General features: G+C 39.0%; 3 protein-coding genes across 6 annotated transcripts; 2 read left to right on the forward strand and 1 right to left on the reverse strand.

Annotated features, from left to right (window-relative positions):
* The first annotated feature begins 426 nt into the window (after nt 1-426).
* Nucleotides 427-2,581, forward strand: LOC140759710 (pentatricopeptide repeat-containing protein ELI1, chloroplastic). The gene has a single exon (XM_073096342.1). The coding sequence runs from the start codon at nt 488-490 to the stop codon at nt 2,390-2,392; it is 1,905 nt and encodes a 634-aa protein (XP_072952443.1). The 5' UTR covers nt 427-487; the 3' UTR covers nt 2,393-2,581.
* A 152-nt stretch (nt 2,582-2,733) lies between these two features.
* Nucleotides 2,734-3,361, reverse strand: LOC140759711 (peamaclein-like). The gene is made up of 2 exons (XM_073096343.1): nt 3,209-3,361; nt 2,734-3,122 (listed from the first exon to the last, which is right to left on the reverse strand). Exons 1-2 carry the CDS (start codon nt 3,294-3,296, stop codon nt 2,932-2,934), a joined length of 279 nt encoding a protein of 92 aa, XP_072952444.1. The 5' UTR covers nt 3,297-3,361; the 3' UTR covers nt 2,734-2,931.
* A 7,373-nt stretch (nt 3,362-10,734) lies between these two features.
* On the forward strand, nt 10,735-13,630 carry LOC140758615 (uncharacterized). Of its 4 annotated transcripts, XR_012104138.1 has the most exons (5): nt 10,735-11,549; nt 11,718-12,065; nt 12,167-12,804; nt 12,871-12,968; nt 13,093-13,630. XR_012104138.1 is itself a non-coding variant. In XM_073094847.1 (4 exons), exons 1-3 carry the CDS (start codon nt 11,094-11,096, stop codon nt 12,788-12,790), a joined length of 1,428 nt encoding a protein of 475 aa, XP_072950948.1. In that variant the 5' UTR covers nt 10,735-11,093; the 3' UTR covers nt 12,791-12,804; nt 12,871-13,623. The 4 variants fall into 4 exon arrangements, 2 of the variants coding, with proteins under 2 accessions (XP_072950948.1, XP_072950947.1); XR_012104137.1 differs by having other exon boundaries at nt 12,167-12,968; nt 13,093-13,625; XM_073094847.1 differs by having other exon boundaries at nt 12,871-13,623.
* The last annotated feature ends 401 nt before the right edge of the window (nt 13,631-14,031 follow it).

Here is a 14,031-nt window from a genome sequence, read left to right on the forward strand (position 1 = left end):
ATCGCTGCTGCAGGGATATCCTGAGTGGTTGTGTTACACTGGATAAGATTATGAGTTTCAATTTACATGTGAATGTTTGTAATTTTCTTATTCTTTTGAATAACCTAATATATTGATTTCATTTACTATTTTGGATAAAATTATTAAAAAACATCTCTTTAGTTTTGTCTCTATTATCACCCACCTCTATTTCTTAATTTTTTTTTTCTTTATTGATCATGAGCTCCTAGAATATATATGTTAGATAAAAATGCTAATTCACCTATCTAAATACATTTTATTATCTAGTAAGCTTACACCTATCACTGAGCTAAACTTATATTTTATTATTTCTAATTTGTTGAATGTTTCTGAGTCTTTTCCAAATAATAATAATAATAATAATACTTCCGTTACTTTTAACTAACGAAAATGGAAAAGCTGAAACGCCATCCTTGATGTACTCCTTCGTTCGGATAACGAACGGACCTCTCTCATCGTGTCATCCATGTCCTCCTCCACCTTCTCCTCCATCCCCACCAGCACCCCTGCCACCCCCGTCTCCTCCTCTTCTTCCTCTCCTCCTCTTGTCACCCTCCCCCTCCGACCCCACCAAGCCGCCACCCTCATCTCCCGCTGCTCCTCCCTCCGCCGCCTCCTCTCGCTCCACGCTGCCGTACTCCGCTCCGGCCTCCACCTCCACCCCATCGTCGCCTTCCGCCTCCAGAACTCCTACTCTTCCTTCCACCGTCTGGACCACTCCCTCTCCCTCCTGCTCCACCTCACCCCCGACCCCAACGTCTTTCTCTACACCTCCGCCATCCACGCCCACTCCTCCCGCGGCCTCCACTTCGAAGCCCTCCTCCTCTTTTCCCGCATGCTGTCCTCAACCTCCATCTCCCCCAACGCCTTCACCTTCTCCGCCGCCCTCAAGTCCTGCTCGCTCCTCCTCGGCCGCGCCCTCCACGCTCACGCCCTGAAACTCGCGCTCCATGATGACCCTTACGTCGCCACCGCCCTCCTCGACATGTACGCGAGGGGTGACGACGTGGACGCCGCAAGGTTCCTCTTTGACGCCATGCCAGAGCGCAGGCTCGTCTCGGCCACTGCCATGCTCACCTGCTACGCGAAATCGGGCGACCTTGAGAAGGCTAGGAAGATGTTCGATGAAATGACTGAGAAAGATTGCGTTTGTTGGAATGCGATGATAGATGGGTATACGCAGCATGGGAGGCCGGAGGAGGCTTTGAGGCTGTTTCGGAGGATCCTGCAGTCGGACGCCAGGCCAAATGAGGTCACCTTCGTCTCGGTGCTCTCTGCAATCGCACAGTTGGGGTCGGTAGCACCCGGCAAATGGATTCATTCATACATCAGGAACAACCCCATCGAGCTCAATGCTAAAGTGGGCACTGCACTAATCGATATGTACTGCAAGTGCGGTAGCTTGGATGATGCTTGCTTGGTTTTTGATAGCATAAGAGATAAAGATGTCGTCGTTTGGAATGCGATGATCGGTGGTTATGCCATGCATGGGCACAGCCGTGAGGCACTCAGGCTTTTTGCGAACTTGCTCGCAGAAGGCCTCCGACCGACTGATATCACCTTCATTGGGGTCTTGAATGCTTGCAGCCACTCTGGCCTGGTTGACGAAGGACGTGAGTTCTTCTCCTCAATGGAAAGGGATTACGGAATTGAGCCAAAGGTCGAGCACTATGGATGCATAGTTGATCTTCTCGGGCGTGCAGGGTGTGTCGACGAAGCCTATGAGCTTGTTCAGAGCATGAGGATCGAGCCCGACCTCGTCATCTGGGGGTCATTGCTCGCTGCTTGTAGGCTGCACAAGAAGATGGCTTTGGGCGAGAAAATTGCAAATTATCTACTAAACAATGGCCTCGCAAACTCAGGGACTTATGTTCTTCTATCAAACATCTATGCCGCAGTGGGAAATTGGGAGGAAGTGGCTAGAGTGAGGACATTGATGAAGGAGAGCGGAGTTCAGAAGGAGCCCGGATGTAGCTCTATCGAAGTCGGCAGTAAGGTGTTTGAATTCGTTGTCGGAGATTTGAGCCATCCAAAGAGTGAAGAGATTTATGCAATGCTTGAAGAGCTCAATGGACTACTAAAAGCTCATGGATATGTCCCACAGACCGAATTAGTGTTGCATGACTTGGAAGAGGCTGAGAAGGAGAGAGCTCTTGGGGTCCACAGCGAGAAGCTGGCGATCGCCTTCGGGCTGATCAGCACACAACCGGGAACGACGATCAAGATTGTAAAGAACCTTCGCGTGTGCTCTGACTGTCACCAGGCATTCAAGCTGATATCCAAGATAACGGCGAGGAAAATTATCGTGAGGGATCGAAATCGATTCCACCATTTTCTTGATGGCTCTTGCTCTTGTGGGGATTACTGGTGATCGCAATTTGATTGTGGAATTAAGTTGTGAATGCAGAGCATCTCCATGTATGATAACTATGATTTGTCTTATAGAGGGGGGGAGGAGAAACAATGCAGAAACCTCTTGCACTGGCCAAATAATTTAGCATGCAACTCAAGGCATCACGTAAATCCGAGGTATTCAAATCACATGAAGACTTTGCTAGTATCTAAACTTGTGATCTTTTACGCTAGCATTCAGGTACTTAACTTGTATACTAACGTGAAAACAGAGTGGTTGCTCTGGTTGCAAACAGGAACAAGGATGTAAAAACGTTATGTCAGTTTTCGGACTTATATCACACATAGAACTCCAACAAGAGAGTGAATTAGCTTAATAATAGGAAAAATATTAATAGAACACATCACACAACACAAGTAGTACCACATCCTCTCCTACATGTAATGCATAGGACATGCATTTATTTTTAAAGCACTCCATATAGAACTCTACCATCACATGCATCATGGCAACACTTGGATAATAATTAACGAGCTGTGTACTCCTCCTCAGTGATCTCAAGGGCACTTGGGCTTCTTCTTTGTAGGGTCTGTGACCTTATCTCTATAGCAAGGGCACTCATCCTTGTTCCCATATGTCCCTGAAGGCACACAATGGCACTCCTCACAGCATAAGCCACAGTACTTGAGGCATCTATCCTTGACACTTGCCTTGGAGCACCTCACCTTGCATTTGCCATTGCAAAATGCTAGTGGTTTCATCAATCCAAAATACAAAGTCAAGCTACATTAGTATTGTCATTTGAAACTAGCAATAAGAGAGAAGTGGTTTTACCTGAGCTAGCCATGGAGGTCTGGAGAAAGGAGGAGGTCACTAAGGAGAGGAGGAGGAGGAGGGTTAATGTGGTGGAGAGGGACTTCATCTCTATAGCTAGCTTGCTGGATTTGTGTAGTGATGTGGGGGATTTTATTGGTAGGAAGGGGGCTTTTATAGGAGGAAAAGAGGGGAAGTGGCATGGTGTGTTTGGTGAGGGACTCCAATGAATGGCCTGTGTGTGATGTGGGCTGGCATCCAAAGGACAGGCATTGAGACTCGAATGACCTCCGCATTGCATTCTAATGGATAGGATGATGGTAAATTACTTTTTTTGTGTGTGTGTGTACTCTATGAATTTAAACACAACTAACTTATAAAGCACCCCACACTTTTAGCTCAATCCATGCCAACCACTATGTTTTGTTTCGGCCACTCTAACGGTGCTTTGTGGTTTGCCACCCTATTAGTGTGCCAACCCTTGTAGGTGCTAGGAAACATCGTGACGCACTCAACTTTTGCTACAGAAACAGTTGCGGTCCGAAAAAGCCTGAAGGCACTAAAAGGTTATTACTTTACTAAAATCTAGATTGAGACTAATTATATAGTTCTAAAAATAAGTTGTGCAGACTACACCAATCTCTATGGGCGCTAGAATCCGTCATGACAAACACTTTTTTTTTTTCTTAATGCTTATCAAAATCACCCATGTGTATAAAGAAGCCAATATGTGTGCCGATTGGCTTGCCAACATAGAGAGGACTTCTAGACATGGTTGTACTTAGGTCGGGACAGTCTCCGCCCCTAGATTTAGTTTTTGCATTCCAACCTCAACGACGCCTTTTTTAACTATGACACTTAATTTATAAAAAATCTTTTCCTTTTAAAAAAAAAACTATGTTATGTTCATGTTATTTTATTTTAGAGAAATAAAACTTTTATGGTGTCACGATTGAATCAATGTTGTTAGGGTATAAATTTAAATACAGTGATCCAACGCGTGTCTCTTTAACTATTTGAACACCATCTAATGATTTACATACAAATCTAGCGAGTTAGTAAGCCATTATTAATTGTGTAGTGTGAAATTCAAATTTAAGAATTTTGCTCTACTAGGAATCGATAGAGAATAATAGAAACAACTCATTTATTAATTGTGTAGTGTTTTTAAATTACGGTATTAGGGCTAATATAATATAATATAATATTAGCCAACTTGACATGATAGTACAGTTGCCAACCCTGTATGATGGGAAATAGGTAATTTATATGATTATATCATCTCTTATGCCTTGCGCGCCGAGTTCAAGGGCTGGAGGACGAGTGGGATTTGACTTTGCGTGCTTATTAATTTGTGTGAGTACACTCATTGTGCTACCCTTTACTCATGCATCCTCGGTTGGTGGGATCAACTCTCTCTTTCACTTTCTTCAATTTTTTTTTGTTTCCTGTTAGATAGTTAGTTTATTTAAAAACCAATCCACTACCTTATAGAGTTTATTATGGAAAACATTATTAGATGGTTTAGCGATTTAGCTTAACGGTTTGGCTCGGTTAATAACTTAATACTACGGTTGGTTCAGAAGAGCGATTTGATAACGCAATGACTTAGAATGATATCTTAGCCGAGCAATAGTTCGGTAATGAACGAGACTTGATACTTAAATTAGACGGCTTAGTATATTAGCTAAAGCTTAGTGAATCTAGATATCTATGATCTTAAATTATTTCCCCCTAAAAAATTGATCTAAAAACTTAAGCAGTAGAGTAATATAACACGAGGGTGTTGGTTTTATGTCACATCTTTTAACATATCTTTCTCACATGTGGCTTCTACTATTGCACGTGGAAAGACGTTTGATTATTGGACGTGCATCTCACTATATAATAATAGTAAAAGAAGTTTTAGAGAATAAAGACATGCTATTGAAGTTTAATCCCATGACCTCAAAAAATAAGCCCTGATATTATGTTAAATAACCAATTGGATGAAGAACTTAAGTTGTTAGATAATATATCGATAACATATATTATGCTTTTAACAAATCTATCAATATAGTTTTTATTGGTTTGATCCCAATGCACTTTCAACTTAAGCATCTAACTCTTCTCAGTTCCTCCTCGTGGTCTGAATCAAAGTGCAACATTTAACTTTTCTATTATATAATCAAGTATCTCACCGTAAGATCATATTTATATGACGAAAGTATCCCTCCCATAAAAAAAAACCTGCAAACTAATAGTTGCTAATATTATTTGGTACCATAGAGTTAAATATTTAAGTTGAAATTACATGAGTATTCTAGATAATTAGGCTAAATCATACATTTTTATGCAATTTCTTTTATTTATTTTTTATCTATCTCGTTCCTAACGAGTTTGTTTCAGTGTCAATTTTGCCACACAGCTATAGAAGCACCAGCTATATATATATATATATATACTTTAATCATGCTAGTATGCTACAATGCTTCATATAAAGAAGTTAATTAGTGTGATAATTTACAAACTCCAAGATGTTCCCTAGATGGTACGGTTGGAGTCCATGCATGCATGGTGGACGTGTTGGAAAAATGATTACTTTAATATAGAATACTTTTTTAAGTATACAATCTTTAGAAAGCTTCATCCTTTTCACTTGATTTGGCTTAGTTAATTAATTCCTTGGGATTTAAGGTTGATCCTAATATATATATACAGAGAGAGAGAGAGAGAGAGAGAGTAATAAAAGTAATGGGCTAATTAAATTATCTTTTGGGCTTTCCAATGCAAATGATCTCAGAGGCCCATTTTGGTTATATATTAGAAATCCAGATGTTTCTACTTAGTTCATAATATTGGGAGTTTGAGGGTTTTTTAATCTAGAGAAGTGAAAGTTTTAATGGTGCTTTAATTAAATCAATGTTATTGGAATTCGAAATTAAAAATACATGAGCCACTTTATTGGCCCCATTAACAACTAATAACATTTCAAGGGTTATCTAAAACTATTTGTAGTTCTTGCAATGTAGTATTAAATATCTAGATAAAGTCATCAAGTGCTCAAGAAATTCTTTTTGAGCTCTTGTCTCCATTTCTAGATAAATCATGTACAAATGCAGTTAAATTTCAAAAGCTCAATCTTATTATTACCCTCTTCTTTGTATATGGTGCATATGGCCTGTTTTTAATATTATAAAGTACTCTGAGTTAAGTTTTTATCTGATATGTTAGTGCTCTTTTTTTCATTTGAATTACTATTATTCACACTTAGGCAGATTGATGAAAGAAAATTGTATAGTGATTCAGAGGATTAAAGGGTGATGCGAACTGGGTTAGATTAGATTATATTAAATGGAAATTAGGCTCAGTGGATTGAGTCTAATTATCTTATTTTGTTATTTAGTTTAGTTAGAATCTTAAGTAGGTTAGGATTTTATTTAATTAACTAAATCTAACTCTATGCAATTTTGAGAAAATATTTGTAGAATATTTTAAACATATCCAAATAATATCAAACTAATTGGATAAAGTCGCTAACCTCGAGATCTACAATTTTGATATTTATGATTTCTCCAGATTCGGAATGAGAAGATAAGGAAGACTGGTTTAATTGATTTGTTAAGGTTTTAACTTAATTATTAGCTTATTAGGATTTGTTTGGAGTTGTTTAACTTACTTGATGAGTCACTAAGGTGAGCCTCTATATATATGTAGAGGAAACTTTAATTAGAGTTGAGTGAGGATGATGATCTTATTATTGGAATTGGCTTTAGCCTTATCTTCTTCTCTCTTGTCTCTAACCATTGGCTTCCTCTCTTACCTCCTTTTTTCACCGCCCAAATTTTTGGTCGGCCTTTTCCAAACTCTATCCCTGTTCTTCCACAACAACTTCTCCCCTCTCACATCAAGAACTAATCTTAACATCTATTTAGCCATTGGAGGGCTATCAAGCTAAGATCTTAAGCTCCGAAAATCATTGTAGATCGAATTAGGTCGGTTCTTAACAGAGGGAGTTAATTGTCACAGTCATTCGAGTATAGCCGTGATTATGAGATCGATACGTTAGTGGGCATTTGATGGTGTACCCGACTCGACTCGGAAAGATTCCACCTACATCTTACAAATATAAAATTATGCTCATAATTTATCTCACAAATTTATGATAGGAAGGGTCCAAACAAAAACATACTTGTGGAAAGTAGAATTTGGTGTCATGCATGTTTGTCATAGATCACACATGCATGCATGGCGATTGGTGACCTAGCATGCCACATGTGCCACGCCATGCCACGTCAAGATCTTTGTCAGCCTTACAGATCGCAAGAGTGCATTTTTGGGCTCCAATCCAATCCAATCCAATCCAATCCAATCCAATGTGGTCCACAATTAGTGTTAATCTTGATCATAATGATTTTATTTTATTTTTTTGTTGAGAAAAATGATGATTCTTATATTGACTATTGTGTTACATATTTAATTCTGCTCATGCCGTAGAGGTCACGGAAAATGAGTGAGAGATTGCAAACAAGTACCAAGGAGGTACAAATAATGGACGTCCACCAATACCATAAATCTCTTCAACCAACATTTAATAAGAATATATATATATATATATATATATATATGTTAATAAGATTGGAATTCCAACTAATTTGGATTCCATTATTCGGTCTAATTTATGAGTTCATGATGCAAAATTGTAACATTTAATTTTTATTTCACAATTATTGTCATTGTTATTTTAAGAGCTTATCTTCACAAATATTTTTTCTCTTTTTTTTTGGTGACACTTTGAAGTTAATGAAAAATATCAAATGATCATTTTACCTTAAATTTATTTTAAATTGATTATCTAACCGTTATTTAATATTTTAAATAGGAAAAATGTAGCAAATGGTTAATTGAAGAGTTATTCAGCACTTTTATATAGTTACTACATACTTAATTAATGGAATATGAAATTGTGACTCTTTTACTCATTTGGATAATGCTATAATTAAGAGGCATTTTTATACAAATTGCCCCTAAACATTGGCTTTAATTAATGGAAAAGGTGTTAGTTACTAATAATTTCCCAACCTTTCTTAATAGCAAGTGGAATTAAGATATTCTTGTGGATGATTACGTACAGGAAAGGGTATAATAATTTTGACAATGAAAGGTTAGGACATATAATCTTTGGACAATTGGGAACATACATGGCAGTTTAATTAAACTTTTTATTTTATTTTTTAATGAATAAATCCTTACTTATGAGTCTTTTATAAATATTCTATACTTTTTTTTTTCTCATTAATGATAATTGTGAGGCGGAGAGAGAAATTATTTACAGTCGATAAGCAGATTTCGATCCAGAGGCTGCACTTGTTTAGGGCTGGGATTCGGTATTAGTTGCCCTAATAAAAAGAGCGATCGAAATAGTAGTTAATTATATTTTCAAAAAATAATAATAGTTGATTAAATAATACGTTTTAGAGATGGGTAATATAAAATAATTCATATTAGAATAAGCCAATTTTAATTAGAATAAGATAATTTTGTTGTTATAAATAATGAATAATGTGACAAATTATAGGAGCTCATTACATATTGCATGTGAGTCTCAAAATAAAATTAAAATGGATCATTGTAGTAAAACAAAGCTCATAAGTTTATATTACACAAGTATGGAGTTCCGAATAAACTAAATTAAGGCTTTCTTTTAGGACTCATTAGCAGCCGAGATTTTGTCTAAATCGATAAACCCCAAATTAAAGCACGATTCCTTCCTATCTTGTAATATTAAACAAAGTTTTTATATGTATATATATTTTGATCCTACTTAGATGACCAACCATTAGATCACCAGAGAAACTTTCTCTATAGATACGTGACAGGTGACCGACTCCCAATAAATTCCTTAATTGGGACTAGATCGCATCTAATATTGTAGGATAGCTAGTGATTAAGTTAATAAATTATGTTTAAAATGTAGATAATTATATTAAGACGATTTGAACTATTATTTATTTCCATCGTCTAAATCATAAAAAATCTTTTAATTCTCTAAATAGAAAATATTAAATAAATATTTTACTATCTACCTTCTTCTTTTTTTCCCCTCTAAAATAAGAGTAGAAATAGTTCTAAAATTGATCACACTACCAACTCATGCTTAATAAAATAAAATGTATTAATAAGTATCCAAACAAGCATTTTGGATATTTTATGTAGTTAAGGAGAGTATTTGACTAAAATAAGCCATCTTAAAATCTTATATACTACGTTTGGTTCACCATTCCACCTATCAAATTTATTACTAAAGAGGACTTGTTTTGACTAGCTTAGCTGAAACTACTTAAATATTGAACGGCTCATTTCTAATCTCTACCATCTTATAAAAAAATATATCACATTCTATCTCATTTATTCAAGAGTTAAGCATTTTATTAAACTTTTTATGAGCAGTGAAATCATTGAACTGTTTAGTGAGTTTTCTATTCAAGAAAGCATCAAACTATTCAACGATCAATTGAGCTAACCAAAATATAAATCTAACGAGTGAACCAAAATTATAAATAATTTATTAAAAAGGCCCATTTTGGTCAATAGTTATTAATTTGTTATAAAAAGAAACGAGAGTCTATATCTACATAGTAAAAAATTTAAGAGTCTAAGTGCAATTATAATTTTTATAATATATTAAATGGGCCAACACACTTGCTAGTTTCTAAGCGCGTGACAACAAGGCTTTTATGTTTCATGTCGTCTCTTCGATTTTGGATGTGCATTTCTTATCTTCCGAATCTTTTCTAGTGGTGCCGTCACGATAGGCGAACATAGACCGTTCTCTCCTCTTAAGTGCGTAGGAGTTCAATTATTCATTGCTTGCCTTCCTTGAAACTTAAAATTTTTATAATTTAATTATATTTAATTTTTTAATTTACAATAATTAATTTTAGTATACACTATATATGTAAATTATATGCATTCTATTATAACAAATATACATAAACTATATAAAATATATGGACTTAATTTTATACGCTAAATTAAAAAAAAATTAAATTGCAAAAGCCTTCTTTAAACTTGTTAATAGTATTTCAAGACATAAATCTTTTGTATGCTTTCTGGCAAAACTAGTATTTCTAATTAGTTCAATTGTTGCAATATTTTGTATTTAAATATTTATTAATTTTAATAAATTGAGAATAATTTTATTATTTTGTCACCCTTTTATCCATTATAAATGCTCATCTACGTACAGAGATCCAATCTAAAATTTAAAGATGGATAAATAAATGCCCCTCTCTATTACTTACATATTGTGTACATATATAAATGTATATTAATATTATTGCTTCCATAACAATACATCCATACATGTTACCAAAGTAAAAAATAGCCCTTATTTGCGACTAATATATGTTCGGATCCAGATTTGCTACTATGATTATAAAGTGGAATTATTTTGCAAATACTTTTGTTGCAGGGAGTAAGCTTACCGGGATGTGGGTGGATCCACGACTAGTAACTGTATAACTTCTCGGCCTCCGCACCTCGTCACTCTCAGTGTCGACTGGCAACTCTCGTCTCTCTCTCTCTCTATCTCTTTCGATAATTTCCTTTTTTATTTTTGGATCTCCTTTCCTCTTTCTAAATTCACCCTTCCTTTATCTTTTATTCGCATTCCATCCACATCCCACCTCTCCTAAAAGGCTAAAGATGCTATTGTTCTCTTCCATTTTATCCTTCTTTTATTTCTGGATGCCCCTCGGAGGAGTAAGAATCACATTTTAGTCCCTGCCTTCCACTCTCCTTCCTTAACAGATCCGTCCATGAGAGCTTCGTCCTCCTACCGTCATTCTCTCTCCTAGGGTTTTCTACTTCCTGCCCTTCTTTCTCGCTCTTCTAGGGTTTTGCATTGGTGTCTAGGGTTTCTCCGATGGAGAAGAAGCAAGGGTTCTTCTCGGCTCTGCGGGAGGAGGTGGCGAGGGGGCTGTCTCCGGCGAGGTTGAGGTCAGAGAGCCCCGGAGGCAGTCTCTTCCCGCGGCGGTGGAGGGGGCGGCGCCAGGATACGGCGCTGGAAATGGAGCTGATGGGGAGATCTGGGAACCTTAGGGCCGGCGCCGGAGAAGCATTGGCGCCGCTAATGGAGGGGCCGGATCCGGGGGAAGGGTGGGTGGGCGAGGAGAGGAAGGAGGGGTGGGGGAAGTGGGTGAGAGGCCATCTCGCACGCGCGCCATCCGTCTCCGGCGCCTGCGAGGTCGCCGGACCTTCCTCCTTGGAGCGCCGCTCCGACCTCCGCCTCCTCCTCGGCGTCATGGGCGTGCCGCTCGCCCCCGTTCATGTTTGCACCGCTGAGCCCCTCCCCCATCTCAGTATCAAGGATACCCCCATTGTGAGATCCTGCTCTTTTATCTGATTCTTTATATTGATTTGTTTCTTTCGTACGTCTTTATTTATTTTTGGATTTTAAACCAGTTGTTATAGTCGCAGATCGCTTGTTCGATGAAATGCTCGACTGAAATTACTTGTGTTTGACGGGTATAATCATGTTGTTCCTCAGGAGACTTCATCAGCTCAGTACATACTGCAGCAGTACACTGCGGCATCCGGTGGGTTGAAGTTGCTGAGCGCGGTACGGAATGCCTACGCCATGGGAAAGCTGCGGATGGTGGCTACGGAGTTCGAGACGGCGAACCGCGTCATCAAGAACCGCAATGCTGAAAAAGTTGCCGAGTCCGGTGGCTTCGTGCTGTGGCAGATGGCTCCTAACAATTGGTACGTCGAGCTCGCTGTCGGGGGGAGCAAGATACATGCCGGCTGCAATGGGAAGCTCGTCTGGCGCCACACTCCGTGGCTCGGGGCTCATGCTGCCAAAGGGCCCGTCCGACCCCTTCGTCGGGCTCTCCAGGTATAAAATTTTTGTCGAGTGGATTTGACCCAACTCTCCTTGATTCTTTAATCGCCTTAACAAAGAAACTATCTTTGATTGACCATGGTTGACATTTCAAGGGTCTTGATCCATTGACCACGGCAAGTATGTTCGCTAATGCTCGGTGCATTGGGGAGAAGAAAGTCAATGGGGAGGATTGCTTCATCCTCAAGCTTTGTGCGGATCCACAAACACTGAAGGAAAGGAGTGAGGGCCCTGCGGAGATCATAAGACATGTCCTTTTCGGCTATTTCAGCCAGAGAACAGGGCTCGTCGTTCATATAGAGGATTCCCATCTTACCCGCATTCAGTCTAACACTGGCGGCGATGCTGTTTATTGGGAGACTACGATCTATTCGTTCATTGAGGACTATCGCCCAGTTGAGGGCATGATGATTGCCCACTCGGGCCGATCTGCCGTCACCCTTTTTCGGTTTGGCGAGACGGCGATGAGCCATTCAAAGACTAGGATGGAGGAGGCATGGACCATTGATGAAGTGGCATTCAACGTTCCCGGACTTTCGATGGATTGTTTCATCCCTCCAGCTGATATAAGATGTGGGTCGGTCAGTGAAGCCCTTGAGCTTCCTCATGGAGAAAGGAGGAAGACCAACCTATCCACTAGTCATCTTTCTAAAGTTGCAGCTCTGGAGAAGCCACATAGTAATACTGATGATAGCATTGTATGGAGGGTTGAAGTCTAATTCTAATATCTCAAGTGAGTAGTAGTTTGTTCATAGCTTTAGCTCTTCGTTTGGTTGACTAACTTTGTCATGAGATGTAGGGTAGGACTAATTCAAGGGGATGCAGAGTTCTGTGACCGAGCTATCCTCTGTACATAGGAGCATAATTGATCACAGACCTGAGGCCTCGCATCTGCAGGTTTCTGTTGAATCCTTATACTCTTTATGCAGAGATTGTTTCTGTTTCTAGGTTAGATTGCTTTTGTTCTTCTACCATATTCTGTGGCATGGAGAAAAAAGGGGGCTTCTTTCTTTCTTCACAGATTGCTTCCATCCATTCCCAAATGGCCATCCATGGTGGTGCTGTTTCTTTGTCGCCCATAGTAATTCTCTTGCTGGTGGGACCAAGTTGTGTACTGCCAGCAATCCATTGTTCATATAATTCCTCATTTAAGTGTGTTTTTGCTGCTTGGTTGTATTCCAAAGTTGCTCAAGATGAAGGTGGAAAGGGCTTTATGACATGTACCGTTTGGTTGCGTGGGTCAGGATCTGATTTGTCCTCACCTTTTGCATGCAAACACCATGCCGTATGAGATAGTTTGAAATTGGACCGGTGCTAGTCTCTAGCTTTTAATTAAAGTTGATGTAAGACAGAACAATCTCTTTTATCTCATATATTTAATGTGGCTTGTATGTATAATGATTTCTCCTTTTGTGTTCTCTTCGAAATTGAGTATTGCCATTTGCCGGCCCAATTTCTCCTCAATGCTGATATCATCTTTTACCAGCTCCTCTTTGTTGCATGACAGCGTCGTTCTTCTCAAGTCTTTACCTTCACCCTTCACTACATGCCCTGCTTTGCCAGCCAGATCTGGTGGCAGATAGAATGAATGGGCCTTGTTACATTTAACTTGATGCAGGATTGTGTTGAAAGTATCATTGCAGCAGTGGGGGGAGTTGAGGAGGGCCCTGCAAGTATCCCATGTGATTCTCTTATCTCATTTATTGCCTGTACTCTGGTTCAATTCAGGTGTGCGGGATGAGTTATAGCTTTAACAGTTTGTGCAAGCAAAAGTGCTGGCGAGCACCAGAACCTTCAACATCATGATGCCACTCCTATTGATGGCTGTGCACCTCTTGTTCTCGTACCCCAATGTGTTTATTCCATGGGAGGACTGGTGTCTTGGGAAACCTTCAAAATTTCTAGCCAAACAAACAAGCTTTCTCACCAATTAGAAACAACTACTCTGAAAGCAACCTTA

The sequence above is a fragment of the Typha angustifolia genome, chromosome 4 (assembly GCF_048772165.1).
Source record: "Typha angustifolia cultivar Huaian chromosome 4, ASM4877216v1, whole genome shotgun sequence".
In the NCBI taxonomy this organism is placed as follows: domain Eukaryota; kingdom Viridiplantae; phylum Streptophyta; class Magnoliopsida; order Poales; family Typhaceae; genus Typha; species Typha angustifolia.